Source organism: Chrysochloris asiatica, unplaced genomic scaffold (genome assembly GCF_000296735.1).
Source record: "Chrysochloris asiatica unplaced genomic scaffold, ChrAsi1.0 scaffold00142, whole genome shotgun sequence".
NCBI classification, from domain to species: domain Eukaryota; kingdom Metazoa; phylum Chordata; class Mammalia; order Afrosoricida; family Chrysochloridae; genus Chrysochloris; species Chrysochloris asiatica.
In genome coordinates this window covers 5,729,330-5,749,655 of record NW_006408660.1, presented here as the reverse complement: position 1 = coordinate 5,749,655, position 20,326 = coordinate 5,729,330, and the positions used below count along the sequence as shown (strand labels likewise).

General features: G+C 47.9%; 1 protein-coding gene across 1 annotated transcript in view; it reads right to left on the bottom strand.

Moving 5' to 3' along the window:
• The window catches only part of IQSEC1 (IQ motif and Sec7 domain 1), a 219,941-nt gene extending 210,731 nt beyond the window's left edge, over positions 1-9,210 (bottom strand). Inside the window, exon 1 of the mRNA XM_006870471.1 lies at positions 9,093-9,210. Coding sequence (XP_006870533.1) covers positions 9,093-9,115 — 23 coding nt within the window. The 5' untranslated portion in view covers positions 9,116-9,210. The remainder of the gene's footprint in view (positions 1-9,092) is intronic.
• Between the last annotated feature and the right edge of the window lie 11,116 nt (positions 9,211-20,326).

Sequence of the window (20,326 nt, the reverse complement as noted above, 5' to 3'; positions counted from 1 at the left end):
CAGTCCTTCCCCAGATGTGCATGTTTCTGCGTCCCAGCAGGACCGGGAGCCCAGCTTCTGCAGCAAGAACCCAGAGGAGAAAGGGGACAGAAGTCTGAAAACTCTGTCTCATTGAATTCTCATGGCATCGGACAAAGTTGGAATTATCAGTCTATTTTACAGAGATGGAACGGAGGTTCCCATAAGCCAATAATGCGCCCTGAGTCACATGGCTCATCTGAGCAGCTCCTTGGAGGGCTGGGCCCTCAGGTGGGGGAGGTGCAGGAAGGCCTCAATTAGCCCAATATCTTGGCCCTGCGCCACTGCGGAGTCTTGGGCAACTGAGTCACCCAGCAGCCCCGGGCTCCAAGCAGATGGTCAGGGATTCAGGATAGAAGATCTGAGGGCTTAGGAGGCTGCCCTACTAGGTTAAAACAGGAGCCTATTCCTTGCATTTGATAATGGAGAGCAAACGATAGGAAAAGCGTCTGCGTTATTGGAGGGCTCAGTTAGGGCTGCAAGTTTCAGTAAGGACTGTGATTAGAAATGCCCAACTTGGCCTATTATCCAGTCCAAACAGATGCTGGGAGTGAACATGGCGAGGAATGAAGCTGCCGGAGCCTATAAAACATCCTGCAATTAACCATGCTCAGATCATGGCCCTTTCACAATGCAGCATTTCATCCTTTAGGTCAGAGCAATGGTCCAGGCCCAGTAAGTTCCGGTTTCACTGGACAAATGTCAAGAGACAAAAGGGGACAGGTCATCTCTGGCCCAGTCATTCCCAAAGCCCTGTTCCCTGAGCTCCTCCCTAGACATCTGGTAACTTAGTCAGAACTTCTTCCTGGGGGCTCATCCAATTCCCCCAGAGATCCATGGTAGGCCCCAAGCCAACACCACACCACATTTGAACTCTGACCCTCTGACCCCTGCACTGTCTTGGTCCTGACCCCTTGCCCCCTTGCCCCAGCGAGCCCTGACTCTCCCTCAGCCTGTGGCAAGTCAATTTGCCAGAAGCCAATTCACTCAACAGCCAATTTGCAGGATAACAAAATCAGGAAACATACTTGTTTCCCTAACCTTTCCGTTTTAGGCACTGTTTTTCATTTTTGTCCTCAAAATGGCATTTTAAGGAATGCTCAGTTGTCTCTTCCCCAGCTGCTGCGGTGGCAGGCAGCGAAGGGCGTACTGAGGGGCAGTGAGAAACTGGTGGAAAACATGACGGCACTGGGCAGAGAGTGTGCAGGCACTTAAACTAACTCGGTGGGCAGCTGGGCTGGCAGCCCAAGGCTTGGGAGGGAGGTCTGTTAGAAGGAAGGTCAGACCCTGCTCTAGAAGCCAACTGCCCGCTGGGGCCTGTTGGCAGTGCAGGGCCTCACACTCAGATAGTCAAGGTTCCTGTTTACACAGCGGAGCCCAGTAGGCCCCAGCTGCAGCTTGTGCTTCCTTTTGGAGGAATACTGGTCCAAATGTCCCTGGTTCAGCCTCAGGGAGAAGTAAGTGGTCTAGGGGCCTAAGGACAGGAAGACAGTTAAGTCTCAGAAACTGAAGCCACAGATGGGTAGAGTTGTGAACCTTTCTGTCCCCCAGGCACCTCAGTTCTTCAGACCCAATGGCCGTTTTTGATCTGTGAAAAGTTGATTTTAAAAAATCTACAATTGTTTTAGAGTACATTCTAGAAACCAAACCCACTATACCTCTGTGTCTATTGTGACCCTCAGTGACCCTAAAGACAGAGTAGACTGTCGCATAGACTTTCTGAGGCTGTACATCTTCAAGTAAGCACATCTGTCCCCTGAGGTGCAGCTGGTGGTTTTCAACTGTCAACCTTTGGTATAGCAGTTGAGTACTTAACTCCTGCGCCAATGTTTCTGTATGTGAACTGTTTACCTTTACAGATATTTGCAAATATTCTTGAGAGAAAATGTGGGATCTTACTGTGTTATGTATAGATTTTAATTTTTACGGTGGTGAAACATAGACAACAAAACATGGTCATTTCAGCCACTTTTCTTAACAATATGAAATGCTTTGTGAATTTGCATGTCATCTCTGCTCAGGGACCCTGCTGAACATGGTGCCATACCAATTTTAGCACATGTGCTGAAGTGAACACCCCAGCCTTTAAAAAAATTAAACGTTTTATTTTGAGACAATCATAGATTCACATGCAATTGTATGAGACAACACAGAGAGAGAGAGATGCTCTCTATGTTTACCCAGTCACCCCCATGGGAACATCCTGTAAAACCACAAGAGCAACATCCAGTCAGGGTCACAGTCAGGGCACTGAGGCTGATCCAGCCCACCATCCCTGTCAGACCCCCTGTGTTACTCATGTGTGTGTGTGTCTGTGTGTGTGTCGTGTTGTTGTTGTAATGTGCCGTGGAGTCGGTTTCGACTCATAGCGACCCTGTACAGGGTTTCCAAGGCTGTAAATCTTTATAGGAGCAGAAAGCCTCATCTTTCTCCCGTGGAACTGCTGGTAGTTTCGAACTGCTGACCCTAAGGTTTGCAGCCCAATTCGTAACCACTATGCTACCAGAACTCCTATAAAGGATATATGTTGTTATGTGCCATCGAGTCAGTTCCGACCCATAGCGACCCTGTATAGGGTTTCCGAGGGTGTAAATCTTTACGGGAGTAGAAAGCCTCATCTTTCTCCTGCGGAGCAGCTGGTAGTTTCGAACCGCTGACCTTAAGGTTCGCAGCCCGATTCGTAACCACTACGCTACCAGAGCTCCTTATAAAGGATATATAGACAGATATTATTCGCATGACTAAGAATATGTTGAGCACCTCCTGTGTCCAGGCATTGTGTCTCCAAGGCACCCCAAGGGCCCAGAGTTCTGGATGTGAATCCCAGACCCAGCCTGCCCTGAAGGCAGTGGAAGCATCTGTGAGTGTCCTTGAGTAAGACTCAACCCGCCCATGAGTCTATGTCAGGGGTCAGCTGAAGGAAAGTGAACGTCATCACTCAGCTCTGCCTTGGCTTAGAGAGGATGACTGGTGCTCTCTGCAGGCCAGCCTTGGGATGGAGGCTGGAAAACAAGGCAGGGCCCAGTCTGGGAAGAGACAGACAATACAGGAGGCTGGTAACCAAAGTGAGGTGAGAGTGCAGAGAGTGATGCCAGTTTTGCCTGGGGGAGTTCAGAAAGGGGCTTGTGCCGGGTCTTGGGTCTGGTTGAGGAGCTATAGGGCAAAAGTGTGGAGGATAGGACCAGGCACTACATGATGTGGTGTGGGGTCAGGAGAGGATAAGAGAAGGGTCGGTGAGTCAGCAGGGTCCACAGAGAAGAGTGAAGAGGCAGGGAGTGTGTACCAGGCACTCACGGAGCCCAGAACCCCACCCTCTTGATGTTCTTCCCCAGCTGCAAGGCTTCGGCATGGCCTTCCTGCTCTAGCTTGTGGACAGGTAGAGCCAGTAACCACTGTGGGTGGAGCGATGAGGGTGTGAGCGAGCAACCGTCCCACCTGCCCACAGTGATCTATGATGTCGGGGGCTCCTTTCCCCCAGCCTCCTGTGTGGTGTCCCTGCAAAACCAAGGAGGAGGAAATGTTGGCCCTGCTGCTCTGCTCTCAGAGGAGGACATGGGCTCAGAGAGAGCAAATGCCTTGCCCAGGGCTACACAGTAAAGCAAGGGGCCCGACTGGAGCAGAACCTCCTTCCTCTGGGGTGTGAGTACCCAAGGGGCAAGACTCAGAGTGTTGTTACCCCTTTGTCCTGCAGCGATGTTGTTTTTAAGAGCCAGTGAGTTGGTTCCGACTCATAGTGGCCTTGCATAGGGTTTCTGAGGAGTAGTTGGTAGGATTGAACCACCAACCTTGTGGCTAGCAGTCCAGTGCTTTCCTACAGCATCACACCAGGACTCTGCAGTGAGGTTACAGGGAGATAAAAGTGTCTTTGGAGTCTCCTGGGTGTACAGGAAAGAGGGAAAGAGTGAGGAGCCAGCATGAGGCGGGGCAGACTTATCAGTACTAGAGTCCAAGTCTGTCTGTCCAGCAACAATGTTTCTGGGCCCCCACCGGCAGTGACAAGAGCCTCATCCATCCAGTAGCCAGGTACTTGGCTTCCAGTCACCACCAGACAAAGCACCATCAGCGTGGAAAACAAGGTGGCGGATGGTAGGATAAAAACAGCTGTGGAGGGAGAGGAGGAAGATACTCCATCGCAGGACAGGGTGAGGGGTCAGGGGCAGAAACACTGCTCCTCCGCTTCCCTTCCCTTTTTTACTCCACTGCCTGCTGGCCAGAGACACAGGGCAGCCGCCTCTTCTTAGGGCTGAAGGGAAGGAGAACTGGAGTCAGCGAGCAGGCTGACCTAGGAACAGGGCCATTTTGGAACCATGACTCCAGGCACCTGGGGCCTGAGCATTCTGACGTCACACATGGGCCATCTTGGCTCTTCACTAACGAGCCCGCTTTGGGCCTCAGTTTCCTGGGACAGGAGTTAACAACACATCTATCCTCACATGACTGCCTGATGCAGCATGTGGGAGAGTTCTGGAATACCCAGGTAAAGGGTGTAGCAGAGGGGGATGAGTCTCTCTGTCTCCAAAACTGACCATACCATCTTTGGTGACATCTTCAAGACAAAACTCTGGGTCCTTGTGCATCTGGGCACTAGACCAGGCGAAACCTGTGTTAACATGTGGAGGGCTTTCTCAGCCCAGATCATGGAGTCAGCCGGTTTAGACTATGCTATGGCTGCCTAGCAGCTCCCAGGATGAAGCCACACCACCTGGCTGCTGGCCCCTGTCCTCCCAACAATTTTCCTGAGCGTTGAGTACACGTAAGGGGGTCCAAGGTCTGGATACCATTTGCTCTCAGAAGCAAATGTGCTCTGCGATGGACGTGAGAAAAGAATTGGGGGACACATTTTCTGATTCCCCTCACTCCCACCAACTTCTTTTCAGACCAGCCATCTAACCATGTCTCCTAGAATCCTTCCAAGCATTCCTCACAGACACTGAGTTCTGCTCATACTTCCAGCCTCATCTCTTACTTCCTTACCCCTCCATACCCAAGACTCAGGTCAGATTGGGTTACATTCAGCAAAATATCTTCAGTAAAATAAAGTTAAGAGTTGGACTTGTGGCGTGATTGTGTCACATCGAGGCTCTGTTAAGTGTTACCTGGAGCAAGTTGTTCTGTGACTCAGTTGCATAGTCTGTTCAATGGGCATAATCATATCCTCACCTTCTAGGATTACTATAAAGGTCCAATTGAATGACCACCCACAATTCCCCTTCAATTTCATGAGGAAGCTCATTGAACAAGGCTGAGGGAGCCACTCCTGGTTCCTGGGGCACCTTTCTATCACATTTGGCATGTCTCTCTCCTGGCCTGTTGGTGTCTAGAAGACAGAAACTTTAGAAGACTCAGCTCTGTGGTCATTCCTTAGGGCAGTACCTGACACAGGGGGTCACCCATTCAGCCATGGTGTACTGTACAATGACAGCAGGGCCAGCACTGGACACAGCAGTGGCTCTCACAGCCTCAATCCTGGCCAAGCTGACATTCTTGTGGCAAAGATGACAAACCAGTAAACAAGCAAAACATCTAGAATAGGCAAAATGCAAAGAGACAGAATGTAGAGTAATGGTTACCAGAAGCTGGAGACAGAAAGAAATAAAGAACCGCTGATTTAAAAACACAGTTTCTATTGGGGGGTGGTGAAAAGTTTTGGAAATATATAGTGGTGATGGGTAAAAGCAGTGACTTCAATCAATGCTACTAAAATGTACCCTTGATGTTGTTAAATGCCGTTGAATTGGTTCTGACTCATAGTGACCCTGTATAAGATCTCCAAGGCTTTAAATCTTTGCTGGAGCAGAAAGCCTCATCTTTCCCCTGAGGAGTAGCTGGTGGGCTTGAACTACCAACCTTGTGGTATACAGTTCAGTGTTTATCTTAATGGTTAAAATGGTAACATTTATGTCACATATATTTTACTACAATAAATTTAAAATATTCAGCAACAGGTGGGATGAAAGCAGTGTGAAGAAGACAGATAAGAAGCTAAAAGGCACCCAGGGAGAGTCAGGGTGGAGTCTGCAGCAGAGACTGGGATGGTGATGTCTGGGTGAAGACATGCAGGGAGGGAGAGAGAGGACCACACAGGCCAAGAGTGAATGGATGAGTGGTGGGCATGGGAGGAGGAAGGCTCCCACACACTGAGATACATCTCATGACGCTCTGTGATTTGTCACATACATAGCTCAACCTCCAGGACAGGTGTGCCCTTCAGAACGGTGGTTACCATATGAAGTGATAATAAAGATGCTGTAGTAGTTACAGTCTGACAGGGGGGCTGACCTTAATTAACACTCCATTAATTAAGCTGCCGGCACAGGAACAACCTGGATGGTTAGCAAGTCTAGGGAATGGATTCTTGGAGGCCTCATGATTTCCTTCATCAATGAGCAAATCCTCCCCTGCTCTGGGTATCTTTCAGTTGGTCACTATGCCATCCCACCAGTGACAGCCCAGGCTAGGACCTGTCCTCCTTTCCCCGACAGTCTGGGTCCCATAGTACTCCATTCTGAGGGGCAGTTAAAGCAGATACCCAGTGGGGCTAGGAGGCAGGAAGGCTGGAGGAGTGGTGATCATGCATGCAGTGGTGTTGGGGGAGGGAGAGAGGGCAAGTTCATGCAGGCTTGGTGTGTGGCACTGTTGCCAAATGCATCACTGCCAAATAGCTGTCTGATCTTAGTCAAGTCTGACCCTACTCAGAGCCTTGATGTCCTTTTCAATAAAAGGGTCAGTAATGCTGCATCTATGGCAGTTGGTGAGACTCTGGGAGCTGGGCAAGAGGATGATGCTTTGAAGCCAAACAGAGCAGCTCTGATGTCAGCAATGATGCTCTGTGCTTGACGTTTCAGCCGCCATGAAAGATAAAGACCCAGAAGTACTCAAACCTCGTCACCTTTCTACATGGAATGCTGGTGACAAGAAGGTGTGAGCAGATGTGTGGACAAGCACAGGATCTGCGGCAGTGATAGGGTGGGCACCTACTGTGCTGCCCCAGCCAGTCTCAGAGTCTCAAAATTCTCCTATAAAAACAGAGCAATGGTTCCTCCCAGTCACCCCTCTCCCACTCTGATTCTGGAATTCTGATGTCACTTGGCACCCTTTCTGAGCCTGCAAAAGCTGGAAAAGAGTGAAAGGGGAGGTTAGGGCCTGGGTCCCCAACAACAGTGCCTAGCCCAGCCTCTCTTCCAGATAAGCAGGCAAGCGTGGCTTAGTCCACTGACCAGCAAGCCTGCCAGAGGCCAGGTGCTGCTAACAGCAGGTTCCTGGGTTTCCAGTCCAGTGAGCAGATTCTAGGGGTACTAGATTTATCCCTTTATCCCTGGGGAGTCACTATCAGATGAGCTTGGGAAAGGGTACTGTGGTAAGTAGTGGCATCATCTGGAAATCTGAGAACAGATGCCTGATACTTGAGACCTACCCTAGACACACACACTCACACAATCCATGGGTTTCAGTGTAGATCCTGGACTGAAATCCCTAATTCTGGGTTAGGGTACTCCATGGTTTCAGGAGAACCTTGCTTGGCCTTAGTTTCCTCCTTGGAAACCCTATATAGGGTTGCTATGAGTTGGAACCGACTCGATGACACGTAGCAACAACAGTGACAAGGTGGTGGTCTTAGGGTTTGCCCAGACAAGTCTGTCATGAGGATTACATTATCCTGTAGTAAAGGAACACCGGCCAAGTGCTCTACCACAGACCACTGCATTGAATCCTAACAGAGCCCCTTACCACGAGGGTTTTACTGCCCCTGACAGTTGAGTCTTTCTGACACCAGGCTCCTTGAAGGGCAAAGGTGTGGTGGGGAGAAGACAGCAGCCTTGGGAAAACCTAATCGCAGCTCTATGGCAAGAAAGGATAAACTATGTGTTTCTAAAAATACAGTTAGGGCCTTGTCACTGGGAGCGAGAACTGCTGTGTGCTCTGCTCACATCAACAAATCAACCTGTGGGCTCTTCCACTAAAAAGGCAAGTGTAAACCACAGCCGAGCCCCAGAGGCCTCCCACCTGTCACCAACTCCTATCTGGGGCTGCTGATTCAGTGAGAGGTATGTTTATTTTCCTTTATGCTCCAGCAGCGATGGACTACCCTTCATTGGAGGGGTCTGGGGGCCACCTAACTAGGGGCTCCACCAGCCTTGCCATAGTATGTTCAAGGGCTCCAGCACGTGGTGAGGCTCTGGGGTAGCCCCAGATGTGTCCCCCGCCCACCAGGCATACTGCTCCAGGTTCTCCTTCCTTGTCCTGGCCCAGTCCTGCTCCATAATCAAGCAAGGTATGAAGTCTCAGAACAGCCCCATACAACTCAGGTACTGGGCAAGTTGCCTAAGCAGGTGGAGGTGTGAAACTGGGCCTCAATCCTCTTGGCCTGGGGTCCCTGAGGAGGAGTTCTGTAAGGCCAGGGAGCAAAGGTCATGTACCCCAGAAGAACACAATGCAGAGCCCTAGAAATCTTTGAAAGAAGCTAGCATTCCAATCCCACTGCCCCCCAGAAAGTCTGGTTTAGCCAGGCCCAGGCTTCAGTTTCCATAAATACCCAGGCTTCGTGATGGTACCGCCCCATGCAGACTGGAGCAGCCACTGGCATTGGGCCCAGCAGACAAGCAACCTGTCACCAGCCCACAGAACACCTGGGCAGCACATCGGACACAGTTGCCCTCTGTTCTCCTGCCCAGAGGGACACATCATCCTACCCACATCAGCATGGCCAAAGTGTCAGTCACTGCAGTGCTGGGCACCACAGCTGTTTCTAAACAGAAACACTGTGGACTATACCAAAAGCCAAATGGTAGCTGCAGCTCTGAGAAACTAGTATATGTATGGAGGAGCACCTGTCTGCCCTCCACATCCCCCGGGGAATTTCACAGCCTGGAGAGCTGCTGACTAATGGCCTTGTTCTCATCCTCCCCTCCGCTGCAGGGGACAAACGCCTGTCATGCTTGTCTGGTGGCCAGCTCCCTCTGCAAGCCACCGGGGCACCCTGACCTACCCAAGCCCCTCATGCCAGCTCCAAGTCCCACACAGTTGGATTCCCCTCTGACCTTAACTCTAGGCATAAACCTGCTAGGCATACTCACAAATAGCGTCTTCTGCAAGCCATCCTGTCTGAGGTCAGTTTTCCTTTCTCGTTCTCTCCCCAGCTGGGGAGGTTCAACGTGGTTATAGGAGGAGCAAGATGCTCAGGGAGAAGTGGAAGGAAATCAAATGAATAAGATGAAATCGAGGGTGGGGGGCGCGAGTCACATTCCTGGGGGTGGCAAAAGCATCCGTGGAGGCTGGGGAAGAAGCAGGCGGAGGGTGGCAGCGGCGGGTCCTTAGCACGTAAGCCTCAGACTGTGCCCAGGGGCCTGCGAGGACGTCGAGTCACCATGGTTGCCAGGTGGGGCCAGGGCGTCTGCCTTGCTGCTACCTGGGACCACCTCAGTATTTTTCCTTCTGTACATCCGGGATGAGGGGCGCAGGGAGGAGGAGGGAAGGGCTGGGTGCGAATCTGCACCCGGTTTGCTCTCCCAGCATCCGGAGGAGGTGCGGGCTTGTAGAGCCTCCACAGGCGCCCAAGGAACAACGTAGTGCGGCCGCGCTGGACCAATCGCCGTAGAGGCGCTCGTCGCCATGGCAACTGCAGCATCAGGCGCGGCTGCCCCGCGGCGCCCTAGCAGTAAAGCCACACAGTCGTCAAGAATGCTGGGTGCAGACTGGTTGATCAGAGAGCGCTGAGGCCGCGCCGGCCCCTTCCTGGCTCCGGCTGTAAACCTAGAAATCTGTTGCTAAAATAGGCGCGCTGTCCTGGAGCCTGCAATGACACTGCTTTCCAGGGTGGCTTGTGCGCCTTTGGCACCGAGGCATTGGCGCTCCTGAATGCACAGGCCCGCGTCCTAGAGTCAGGCCAACATGTACCAATCCTGGCTCTACCATCTAAGGTTTTGAGATCTTGGGCACGCAACTCCCCTTCTGGTAGTCTTCACGTACACTACTGTAAAAGAGGATCATAATAGCAATGTTGCAAGGCTACTGGAGGGCCCTGAAGGTCGTTAGGCTGAGGCTAAGGGAGAATTTGTCTGTGGTGCCCATTCATTCACTTGTTCATTCAGCACCCCTGCACACCCAGACACTGCTTTCAGATTGGCAACTCAGTGATCTGCTCACATCTAGTTTATGTGGTTTTTTTTTTGGGGGGGGGGGGCAGGAGCGCTATGTATGTAATCAAATCTATTATTTTTCTATGGTGATAAAAGAAAAGAGAGGAGAAAAGAGGGAAGGGAGAGAGAATATGCATTAGGTGGGTGGTCAGGACAGACTTCTCTGAGGACAGAGGACTGAGACCTGAATAATGAAAGATCTAGGGAGGAGCATTAGGCAGAGGGAAATGTCAGTGTCAAGGTCCTGAGGCAGTAAAAGCTTAGTATATAGCTAGAGCAGCGGAGTCACCTCAGGGAGGGTGAAAGTTGAGAAGGAAGCCATCCATTCATTCCCTCCCAGATTCACTTTTCTCTCATACATGGATCTCTCCCTAGCTAGTGCTAAACTATTCAGAGTCTCTGTCTTCTCATCTGTAAATCAAGAACCCCAAACCTATCTAGGATGAAGACACAGATACAGGGATATAGACATATATGCCTATCTTTGTGCACACATATACAAGGGGACTTCAAAAAGCTCGTGGAAAAAAATCTATTATCTTTAAACGCCATTTTCCCACTAACTTTTTCAAGCCTTCTTGTATGTACAAATATATATAATATGTGCAAGTATATATAATAATTTTGTGCATTATAGAACTGTTGAGAACCTTAACAAAATAAAATACTGTCACCCCACTTTCTAGAGAAGAAAACTAAAGCCCAGAGGTTCTGCAGCTTGCCCAAGTCCACCCAGTGGTGATACGTGGTACAGCAGGGACATCTGGCTCTAGAGTCTAAGCTTATAGTGCTGTCTCAACTTAAGCCTCCTAAACCTGAGCTTTAGCAACTCCCCTTAGGATCTCCTCAAAGTGGTGATCACTTTGCCATTCTCACTGAGAATGGAACTGAGGAGGAAACTGAGGGTTAGAGAGGTGAAGTGGGCTGCCAGAGGCCTATCCCTAGGCTTCTTGCGGACTGCGAGCCTTAAGGTCAGCGGTTCGAAACTACCAGCCGCTCCGCGGGAGAAAGATGAGGCTTTCTACTCCCGTAAAGATTTACACCCTCGGAAACCCTGTACAGGGTCGCTATGGGTCAGAACCGACTCAACGGCACTTAACTACAACAAAATGCAGCTGCCCGGGGGTCCAGGACAGCCACCTGTAAATCCATTGTTCTAGGAATTTACCCCCTTATAAACTTGGAGTTCTGGTGTGGCACTGTGGGTTAATGCACCAGACTACAAAGCCGTTTAAACTGCAAGGTTGGCAGTTCAAGCTCACTAGCTGCTCCTCGGAAATCCTATACAGGATCACTATGGGTCGAAATCGACTTGATGGCACTTCACAACAACAAACTTATAAGACCTTATAAAAGTGTTTTTTTTTTTCTTGTATTTTATGTTATTATTTCAAAATAGGGCAAATGGCAAAGGCCCCAGCATTCAGAAACAAATGTCAAGATTCATTCATTCAAGGAACATTAAGAAGAGCTGACAACATCCCTGGGTTTCTTTACTCTCTGATGCCCAGTGTCCAGCACAGGGTCAGACACAGGAAAGGCCCAATTATCATGGAGCTGAGACCCCAACTCTGGTCTCTCCCTTTAGAACATATGTTTATCCCTTCAGAAAGTAACAGAGGACACCAGCCAAGGGGTGTAACCTGGGCTGAGGGGCCAAGCAGAAGCTTGGGCTTCCTTTACATCGCAGCCCAAACCCTCACCACTACTACGTGAATTTATTAGTCCTACTTTCCAGATGCATCTGCAGGTCCAACTCCACACAGGAAGTGGTGCCATAGGACTTGGGTCCAGGTCATCCTCCTATTTTTCCAGATTCCCTTTAAGGTTCCCAGCTGTAATCAGATGCTTCAGGTGGGGAGAGGGTAGAAAGCTGCCTGACAATTGCTGTCACCTGACTTGACTGCTGGCCCACCTATCTCCTCTGGAAGCCTGGGCTGGGGCACAGCAGGAATCCATGGGGGCTCAGGTATTCAGTCATGACAGCCCTTCATCCTGGCAGTCCCACCCTGGTTGCTCTGGAGATGCCTGTGCTCACCCCTGCCCCTATCTCATCACATCACTCTAAGTAACCTGGATTGGCAAGAGAAAGCAGCTGTCAAAGGGGGGGGGGCTGGAAATATTTGACATCAAGGATTCTCCACCCCCAGCCCCCACAACCCACCTACTAGAAAATCCCAGCATGCAGGATGCCAGGCAGACACCTACACAGAGAGCAGCAACCTCCACTCTGCCCTATCTGTTCCTAAAGTGAAAGAAACACAACAGAGTTTGGGTAGAGGAAGGTCAGAAGAGGTTGGAGCACACGATCTGCAGAGACATCAGGCTGGGAGCCAGTGGAGCATTAAGAATAGAATGTCTTCATATAAAGCCTGCCCTATTCCTCTGTTCTTCAGGTCACCAACTGTTGTCATTGTGGAGTGGCACTGTATGATAAGCTAGGTCGGCAGTTCAAACCCACCTGTCACACCTCAGAAACCCTGTTCAGTGTCACTATGAGTCAGAACAGACTCAGTAGTACTTAACAACAACAACAAAGCATAAAAGTTTTGGTCCTCTGTATCACACATTCACAAATCCTCCAAATTCCAGAATTTTATTTTCTTTTTATTTAAGCCTTACATTTTAAAGGTAAATCTTAGTTACATAAATAACATGAAAATCTATTTCTCTTAAAAATAATGAGTACTTTTTGATCAACCACTCAACAACCCTACTCCCCTTTCCATTCTCTGCAGAAATACCTAAAGTGCATGACTTTTCCTATACATGATCTCCATAGACATGACCTCTCTAGACATGACATCCCAAGACATGATCTCCACAAATACGATCTTCACAGACACAATCTCCATGGACACGGTCTCCAAGGACACAGTCTCCTTACACCTTATCTCCATGGACACGGTCTCCATGGACACGGTCTCCATGGACACGACCCCCATGGACATGGTCTCCTTACACCTTATCTCCATGGACACGGCCTCCATGGACACGACCTCCATGGGCATGGTCTCCATGGACGCGACCTCTATGGACATGACCTCCATGGACATGGTCTCCTTACACCTTATCTCCATGGACATGACCTCTGTGGACACGGTCTCCTTACACTTTATCTCTATGGACACGATTTCCATGGACATGACTTCCATAGATCGTGATATAGAGAGACATTAAGCTAAAATGAGCCTCACATTAAAGTACGAATATCCTCAGCTGTAGCCTGAAACTTCCAGACCAAGTCAGTTTAAGGGTTATTTCTCCATAGTCAATGACAAATGCCTTACATTGGGTAAAATTAAATGCATTCTCCACAACCACTGTAGAGCATGAACAATATGAGGGAAGCCCCCAGTTCCTTCATCCACTCTGCCCTCTTCCCATACCTTTGGTGTGTCTTTTCTATGCTGTTTCTACATAGAGCTGTATTCACCAATGATATAGACACTAAGGTGTGTTTTTCAACTTCATAGAAATCTTTTTCTGCAGCTCTTGTTTCTTATTCAATATTATGTTTGAATGACTGAAACATGGAACCGCTAACCCAGAGTCTTTCATGATAAGTTTCCAAATCACAGGCTTTTCTAATCACAGATCCTAAAGAGATGAGGGGACTTATAAACCTGTAGACAGCACTCCCAAACTTCTTGTCCGCCCTTGGCCCTCCTGAGCAGGCAGCCAGATGGGAGAAAGCAGGCTCAGCAGTGATCTTTTGAGATGTGGATGGGCTCCTGGGAGTCTGGCAATAGTCCCTCTGAAGCACACCTAACATCACCAAGGTGGCCTGTCCCTGGTCCTGGGTCTGACCGCAGGTCACTTAAATGAAGTGGCTCCTGCTTTAGAGTGCTCTGTTGGAGCCCTGACCAATTGAAATGTGGAATTCAGGGCTGGCATTGGTCCCCACTGGCCACTGTGTCAGACTTGTTGCCGAGTGTGCCAAAGACAGCTCAGGTCCTCAGAGTCCACTGAGGCTGTGATGACATGGGGTTGGGGGGCTGCTAGCACACCCATAGAAGCTGGCTCTATGTCTGAGCTGTGCTGTTGGGGTGGGATGGGAGTAGGGTGGAGAAAGTATAGAAGACTGCCGCTGTTTGATTCCAGCACTGACGGGCATGTTTTAACTTCTGCTGGGACCTGTGTCTCTGAGTACTGCTCACACTGAGGAGGGAACAAGTGCAAACCAGGATGGTCAGAGCAGTCACAGACCATGACAGCCAGAGATGAAGGGTCTTCAGAGTGAAAGCACCCTGGGGCTACAGGGTCCCCTCACCCAACCTCCTATGCCATTCACCTTCTCTTTAGGTAGTGTGACCCGGTAAGAACAGGACTTCAGAATCAGCTACCTAGGTTTGAATGGTCCCCTGTACCACCAGCTGTGTGACTTTGGGCAGGGTGCACAACCTCAGCCTTCTCTTCTACATGCTGAGATTCACAGTGGCACACCCACCATCCCCAGGTGAGGATTAAATAAGGAAATGCATGTGAAGAGGTTGGACCAGTGCAAAGAGTAAGTGCTCCACTTGCTGTTGTTGTGAAGTGCCGTCAAGTCGGTTCAGACTCATAGCTACCCTGTGGAGGGTTTCCAAAGAGCAACTGGTGAGTTCAAACCACCAACCCTGTGGTTCAAACTGACCTTGCAGTCCAGTGCTTTATCCCACTGTACCACACCAGGATTTTACTAATCCAAAAGTTGGAAGTTTCAACCCACCCAGAGGCACCTTGGAAGACAGACCTGGTTGATGTGCTTCTGAGAGTGAACAGCCTTGAAGTAAACTCTTAGGAGAAGTTCTACTCTGCACACACATGGGCCAGAACCCACTTGATGGCAACTGGTTTGGTTCTTTTTTGAGTTGAGGTCACTAAGAAGTTCACAGAATTAGGAGTCTGAATATGAGTTTTCCCTCTGCCCCTTACGTGGGGCAGGTCAACGCCCCTCCCTCCTAGGGTGTAAGGGTCAAGTGACAGCAAGTGGCACTTCTCACATCTGGGTTGTGTATCCATGTCTTCCTGTGTTAACTCCTGCCTAATATTTTTCTTCAAACGTAACTAATTTTTGTTTCAAAACAAAACTTTCTGTTCCCATTGTAAGTTGAGTATAGGATGCGCTCGTTGCTCCCTCTGCCAACAAACATTCATATGGACGAAGTCAGTGCAGGCAGCCAGGATAGGATGGTCCACTGCGTGCTCAGGTTGGACAGGGGAACTGTGTGACAAACAGGGAAGGTCATGGGGCTGCTTTTGGTCACTGTTGGGCTGACAAGTGCCCTTTTATCTCCCAGGAAACCCACTTTCCCTGGTGGTTTCCACCCCTTCTCTGATGGAGGGTCGTATGTGCATGCATGCTTGTGTCTGTCTCTGGTAATTTGTGCTGCTCCTTGAAAGCATGGTGGAGAAGGCCTCTGTGACCAGTACAAAGCAGGCAGCCTCCTGAAGACCTTTTGCCACTTTACATAATTTTTAGGGATTGGTCTAGCCGGAATCTATAAGGACTATACACTGCCTGCTAGTGGACCACAGTGCAGTACAAATGCTCCCTCTCTTTGGGTTTCCACTCACAAAATGCCAATTCATACTCTCTCTGAGTCAGTCCCTGTCTAGTCAACAAAGGTATGAAGATGTGAACACCATAGTGCCTGCCAGCAGGAAGGAAACAAGTATATCCTGACTCCTGTGGGAGACAACCCACAGTTTCCCTGTCCAGCTTCCTCCTGGAAGCCCAAGGCTCAGGAAGGGCTGACTCTATGGGCAACTCAGGTCTGGGCAATCTGAGCACCTCATCCCTGGGCTCAATAGGGGATCAGGAACAGACACAACTCAAGCTTGGCCAATGAGAAGCAGACCCAGGACAGCTGTAGCATCCTTGAGAAAAAGAAGGGCTTATCCACTGCACTTGAATCTGGGAATAATGAGCTAGGGCTTGATATTAGCCCTGTAAGGAGACAGCCTGCTTCACAGAGAGGCCTATGCAGAGGGAGCCAAACTGAGAGCAGGAGAGAGGTGGATTTTGAATGTTCTTACTGGGGCCTCTAGATCCAACCATATCTGAAACTTACAAGGCATGAAGCTTTAAGGTTATGTGATCCACTATGTGTGTACTCAGTTTATTTATGTGACCAAAATGCCTTCTAATGATAATAATATTGAGTGAATATTAATCATAATATTGAATGATAATCTAACAATTACCATATTAGGTGATTGTTTCAAAAGAAGTGTACAAAGAGTACTGAGTACAAAGGAGGGGGAGGGACACATTCTTTGGGGAAAAGAGATACCAAATGTAAAATGGAAGTTTCACAATTTGCTGGAGCTGTGTCTTGAAGGGTAAGCTTGCCAAGCAGCACCACCTGCATATGCAACAGGTGGGAGATAAGACACAGAGGCCCAATCTACTAAAGGGTGTGGGCTTCTTCCTGAGGATACTCTGGAGTTCCAGAGGTTTTGAACAGAGAAGAAACATGGTTAGATTTGTGACTAAGTAGACCCCTTCATGGGGGTTGGTTAGGAGTAGAAGAGATCAGAAGCTGGTCAGAGGAGAGGTTAGGGAACTTGATTCTGGAGGGAGTATGCATGGGGCTAGGGCTGGCATAAAAGAGGTGCTTGGGGAAGAAATATGGGTGGGATTTGAGATCCCTGGCATTGCCACAAGCAGAGGTGTAGGTGAAGGAAAACTGACACTCTCCCCTTTGGGATATGTTGAGAAATCCCCAAGGAGAGAGTACTAGAGGTTGTGGGTGAGGGTCTGACTGGGGCTTAGGTTCAGGAGTTAGTTATGTAGGTGGCAGGGTGGGAGGAAGGAAGGTCAGGATGGAGACCTGGAGACAGTGACAACAGAGGGAAGAGCAAATTTAGCAAAAGGCAGAGAAGGAGATGAGAGGACCAGGGTTGAGGACAGGGAGAGCCACATGACAGGGACCAACGACAACTGCTCAGTGGTCTCTGGGAGATTCTGAATGGCCTTAATGAAGCAGTCTGGGAGAGTTGATGGGTGGGAGTCCAGGTCAGGGTTCAAGGATAAGGGAATGGTGAAGAAGTGGGACCAGGGCTTATAGACTGGGCTTAATGTTGACTGAAAGGTGATTCTGGGAACCACAGGCCTCCCTTCCCAGTTGCTCATGGGAGTTCAAGTTTGGCCTGAGGTCAGCTCCCATTCCTCTGAACACAGCTTTCATCACCTCTTAGCAGACTCAAGGGCTCACCACTCAGCCTGCCCCCAACACCAACAACTCAGTGAGGCCAGAGTAGGTATAAGACCATTGATTCTTAACCAGAGGACATTTGGCAATGTCTAGAAACAGAGAATGAATCTAGGAAAATTGGAAGCCATTAAAAATGAAATGGAACATGAAAAACTATGCATTAAGCATTAGTGAGCTGAAATGGACCAGTATTTAGAATCAGACATTCATATGGTTTACTATGCCAGGAATGACAAACTGAAGAGGACTAGCATGATATTCATCATCAAAACGAACAGTTGAAGATCTATCTTGAAGTACAATGCTGTCTGTGATAGGATAATATCCATATGTCTATAAGGAAGATCCGTTAATCCCACTATGATTCAAATTTATGCACCAATCACTAAAGTCAATGATGATGACATTGAAGAATTCTACCAACTTCTTCAGTCTGAAATTGATCAAACAGACAATCAAGATGCACTGAGAATTACTGGAGACTAAATTGTGATAGCTGGGAATAAATAGGAAGAATAAATAGTTAGACTGTATGACCTTGGTGATAGAAGTGATGCTGGAGACTGCATGACAGAATTTGGCAAGATCAACAACTTACTTAAGGCAAACACAGTTTTGAAACAACATAAATGGCAACTATACACCTCGCTGCATGGAATACACAGGAATCAAATTGACTACATCTATGGGAAGAAATGATGGAGAAGCTCAATATCATCAGGGCTAGGAACTGACTGTGGAACAGACCATCAGTTGCTCAGATGCAAGTATAGGCTGAAGCTGAAGAAAATTAAAGCAAGTCCAAAGAAGCCAAAATATGACCTTGAGTATTTTTGTTGTTTTAAAATGCTGTCGAGTCAGTTCTGACTCATAGCGACCCCGTATAGGGTTTCCTAGGAGCAGCTCGAGGATCTGAACTGCCGAGCTTGTAGTTTGCAGTCTAGTGATGATCCTACAGTGCCTCACCAGGAATCCCACCTGAATTTAGAGATCATCTCAAGAACAAATTCGATGCATCAGACAATGATGACCAAAGACCAGAAGAGTTGTGAGATGGCACCATACAGGAAGAAAGCGAAAGATCACTAAAAAGACAGGAAAAAAGAAAAGACCAAAATGGATGCCTGAAGAGACTGAACCTTACTCTTGAGCTTAGAGAAGCTAAAGTGACTAGAAGAAATGAGAAAGTCGAGGAGCTAACCAGAAAATGTCAAAGAGCAGATTGAGAAGAAAAAGACAAGTATTATAATGAAATGTGCAAAGACCTGGAGTTAGAAAAACCAAAAGGGAAGAACACACTCACAATTTCTCAAACTGAAAGACTAAAGAAAAATTTAAGCCTTGTCTTCAAATACTGAAGGGTTCTATGGGTTAAAAAAAAAAGCTCAGGTGTGACACTGTAGGATAAGTCCTAAGATGGTAGCCAAAAAGTTGGTAGTTCAAACCCACCAGTCAATTGTTCTCTGAAACCCTACACGTTGTCACTATGAGTTGGAATAAACTCAACAACACAAAACAGAAACAGGGGCAAAATACTGAATGATGCAGGAAGCAGCAAAAGAATATGGAAGGTATACACAGAGTCGCAGTACCAAAAAGAGTTAGTCAATGTTCAACCATTTCAAGAGGTAGCATATGATCAAGGACCAATGATACTAAAAGAAGAAGTCCAAGTTGCATTCAAGCCATTGGTGAAAAACAAGGCTCCAGGAACTGATGGAATACAAATTGAAATCTTTCAACAAATTGATGGAGGCACTCACTCATCTATGTGTAGAAATTTGGAAGTCAGTTACTTGATCAACCAGTTGGAAAAGATCTATATTTGTGCCATTCCAAAGAAAGGTGACTCAGTGGAATGTGGAAACCATCGAACAATACCATTACTAAGACATGCAAGTAAAATTCTGCTGAAGATAATTCAAAAACAGTTGCAGCAAAACACTGACAGGGAGTTGCCAGAAATTCAAGCCAGATTCAGAAGAGGACGTGGAACGAGGGATATCATTACTTACATCTGATAGATCTTGGTGAAAAGCAGAAAACACCAGAAAGATGTTTATTTGTGCTTTATTTCAAAGACATTCTGCTGTGGATCATGACAAATTATGGATAACGTTGCAAAGAATGGGTACTCTAGAACATTTAATTGTTCTCACGATGAACCTGTATAGAGACCAAGAGGCAGTTGTTAAAACAAAACAATGGGATCCTGAATGGTTTAAAATCAGGAACGGTATTTGCCAGTGATGTATCCTTTCACTATACTTGTTCAATCTATATGCTGAGCAAATAATCTGAGAAGCTGGATTATATGAAGTAAAAAAGGTGGCATTAGGATTGGATGAAGGCTCATTAACAACCTGCGATACACAGATAATATTACCTTGCTTGCTGGAAGTGAAGAGGGCTTAAAATACCAATGAAACAGTTTCAGTATGGATTGCAACTCAATGTAAAGAAAACAAAAATTCTCACAACAGGACCAATAAATAACATCATGATAAACAGAGTAAAGACTGAAGTTGTCAAAGACTTCATTTTGCTTGGATCCACAAGCAACACTCATGAAAGCAGCAGTCAAGAAATCATATGAGGTATTGCATTGGGCACAAGACTTCTTTAAAGTGTTGAAGAGCAAAGATGTCAGTTTGAGGACTAAGGTGTACCTGACCCAAGCCATGGTATTTTCAATAGCTTCATATGCATGTGAAATTTGGACAGAGAATAAGAAAGACCGTAGAAGAATTGGTGCATTTGAGTTATGCATGGTGTTGTAGAAGAATATTGAAAAGTACCATGGACTGCCGGAAGAACAAACAAACCTGTGTTGGAAGAAGTATAACCAGAATGCTCCTTAAAAGCCAGGATGGTGACATTCTATCTCTTATACTTTGGATATGTTATCATGAGTGACCACATTATCCTGAAGAAGGAAGGCCATCATGCTTGTTAAAGTGAAGGGTTAGC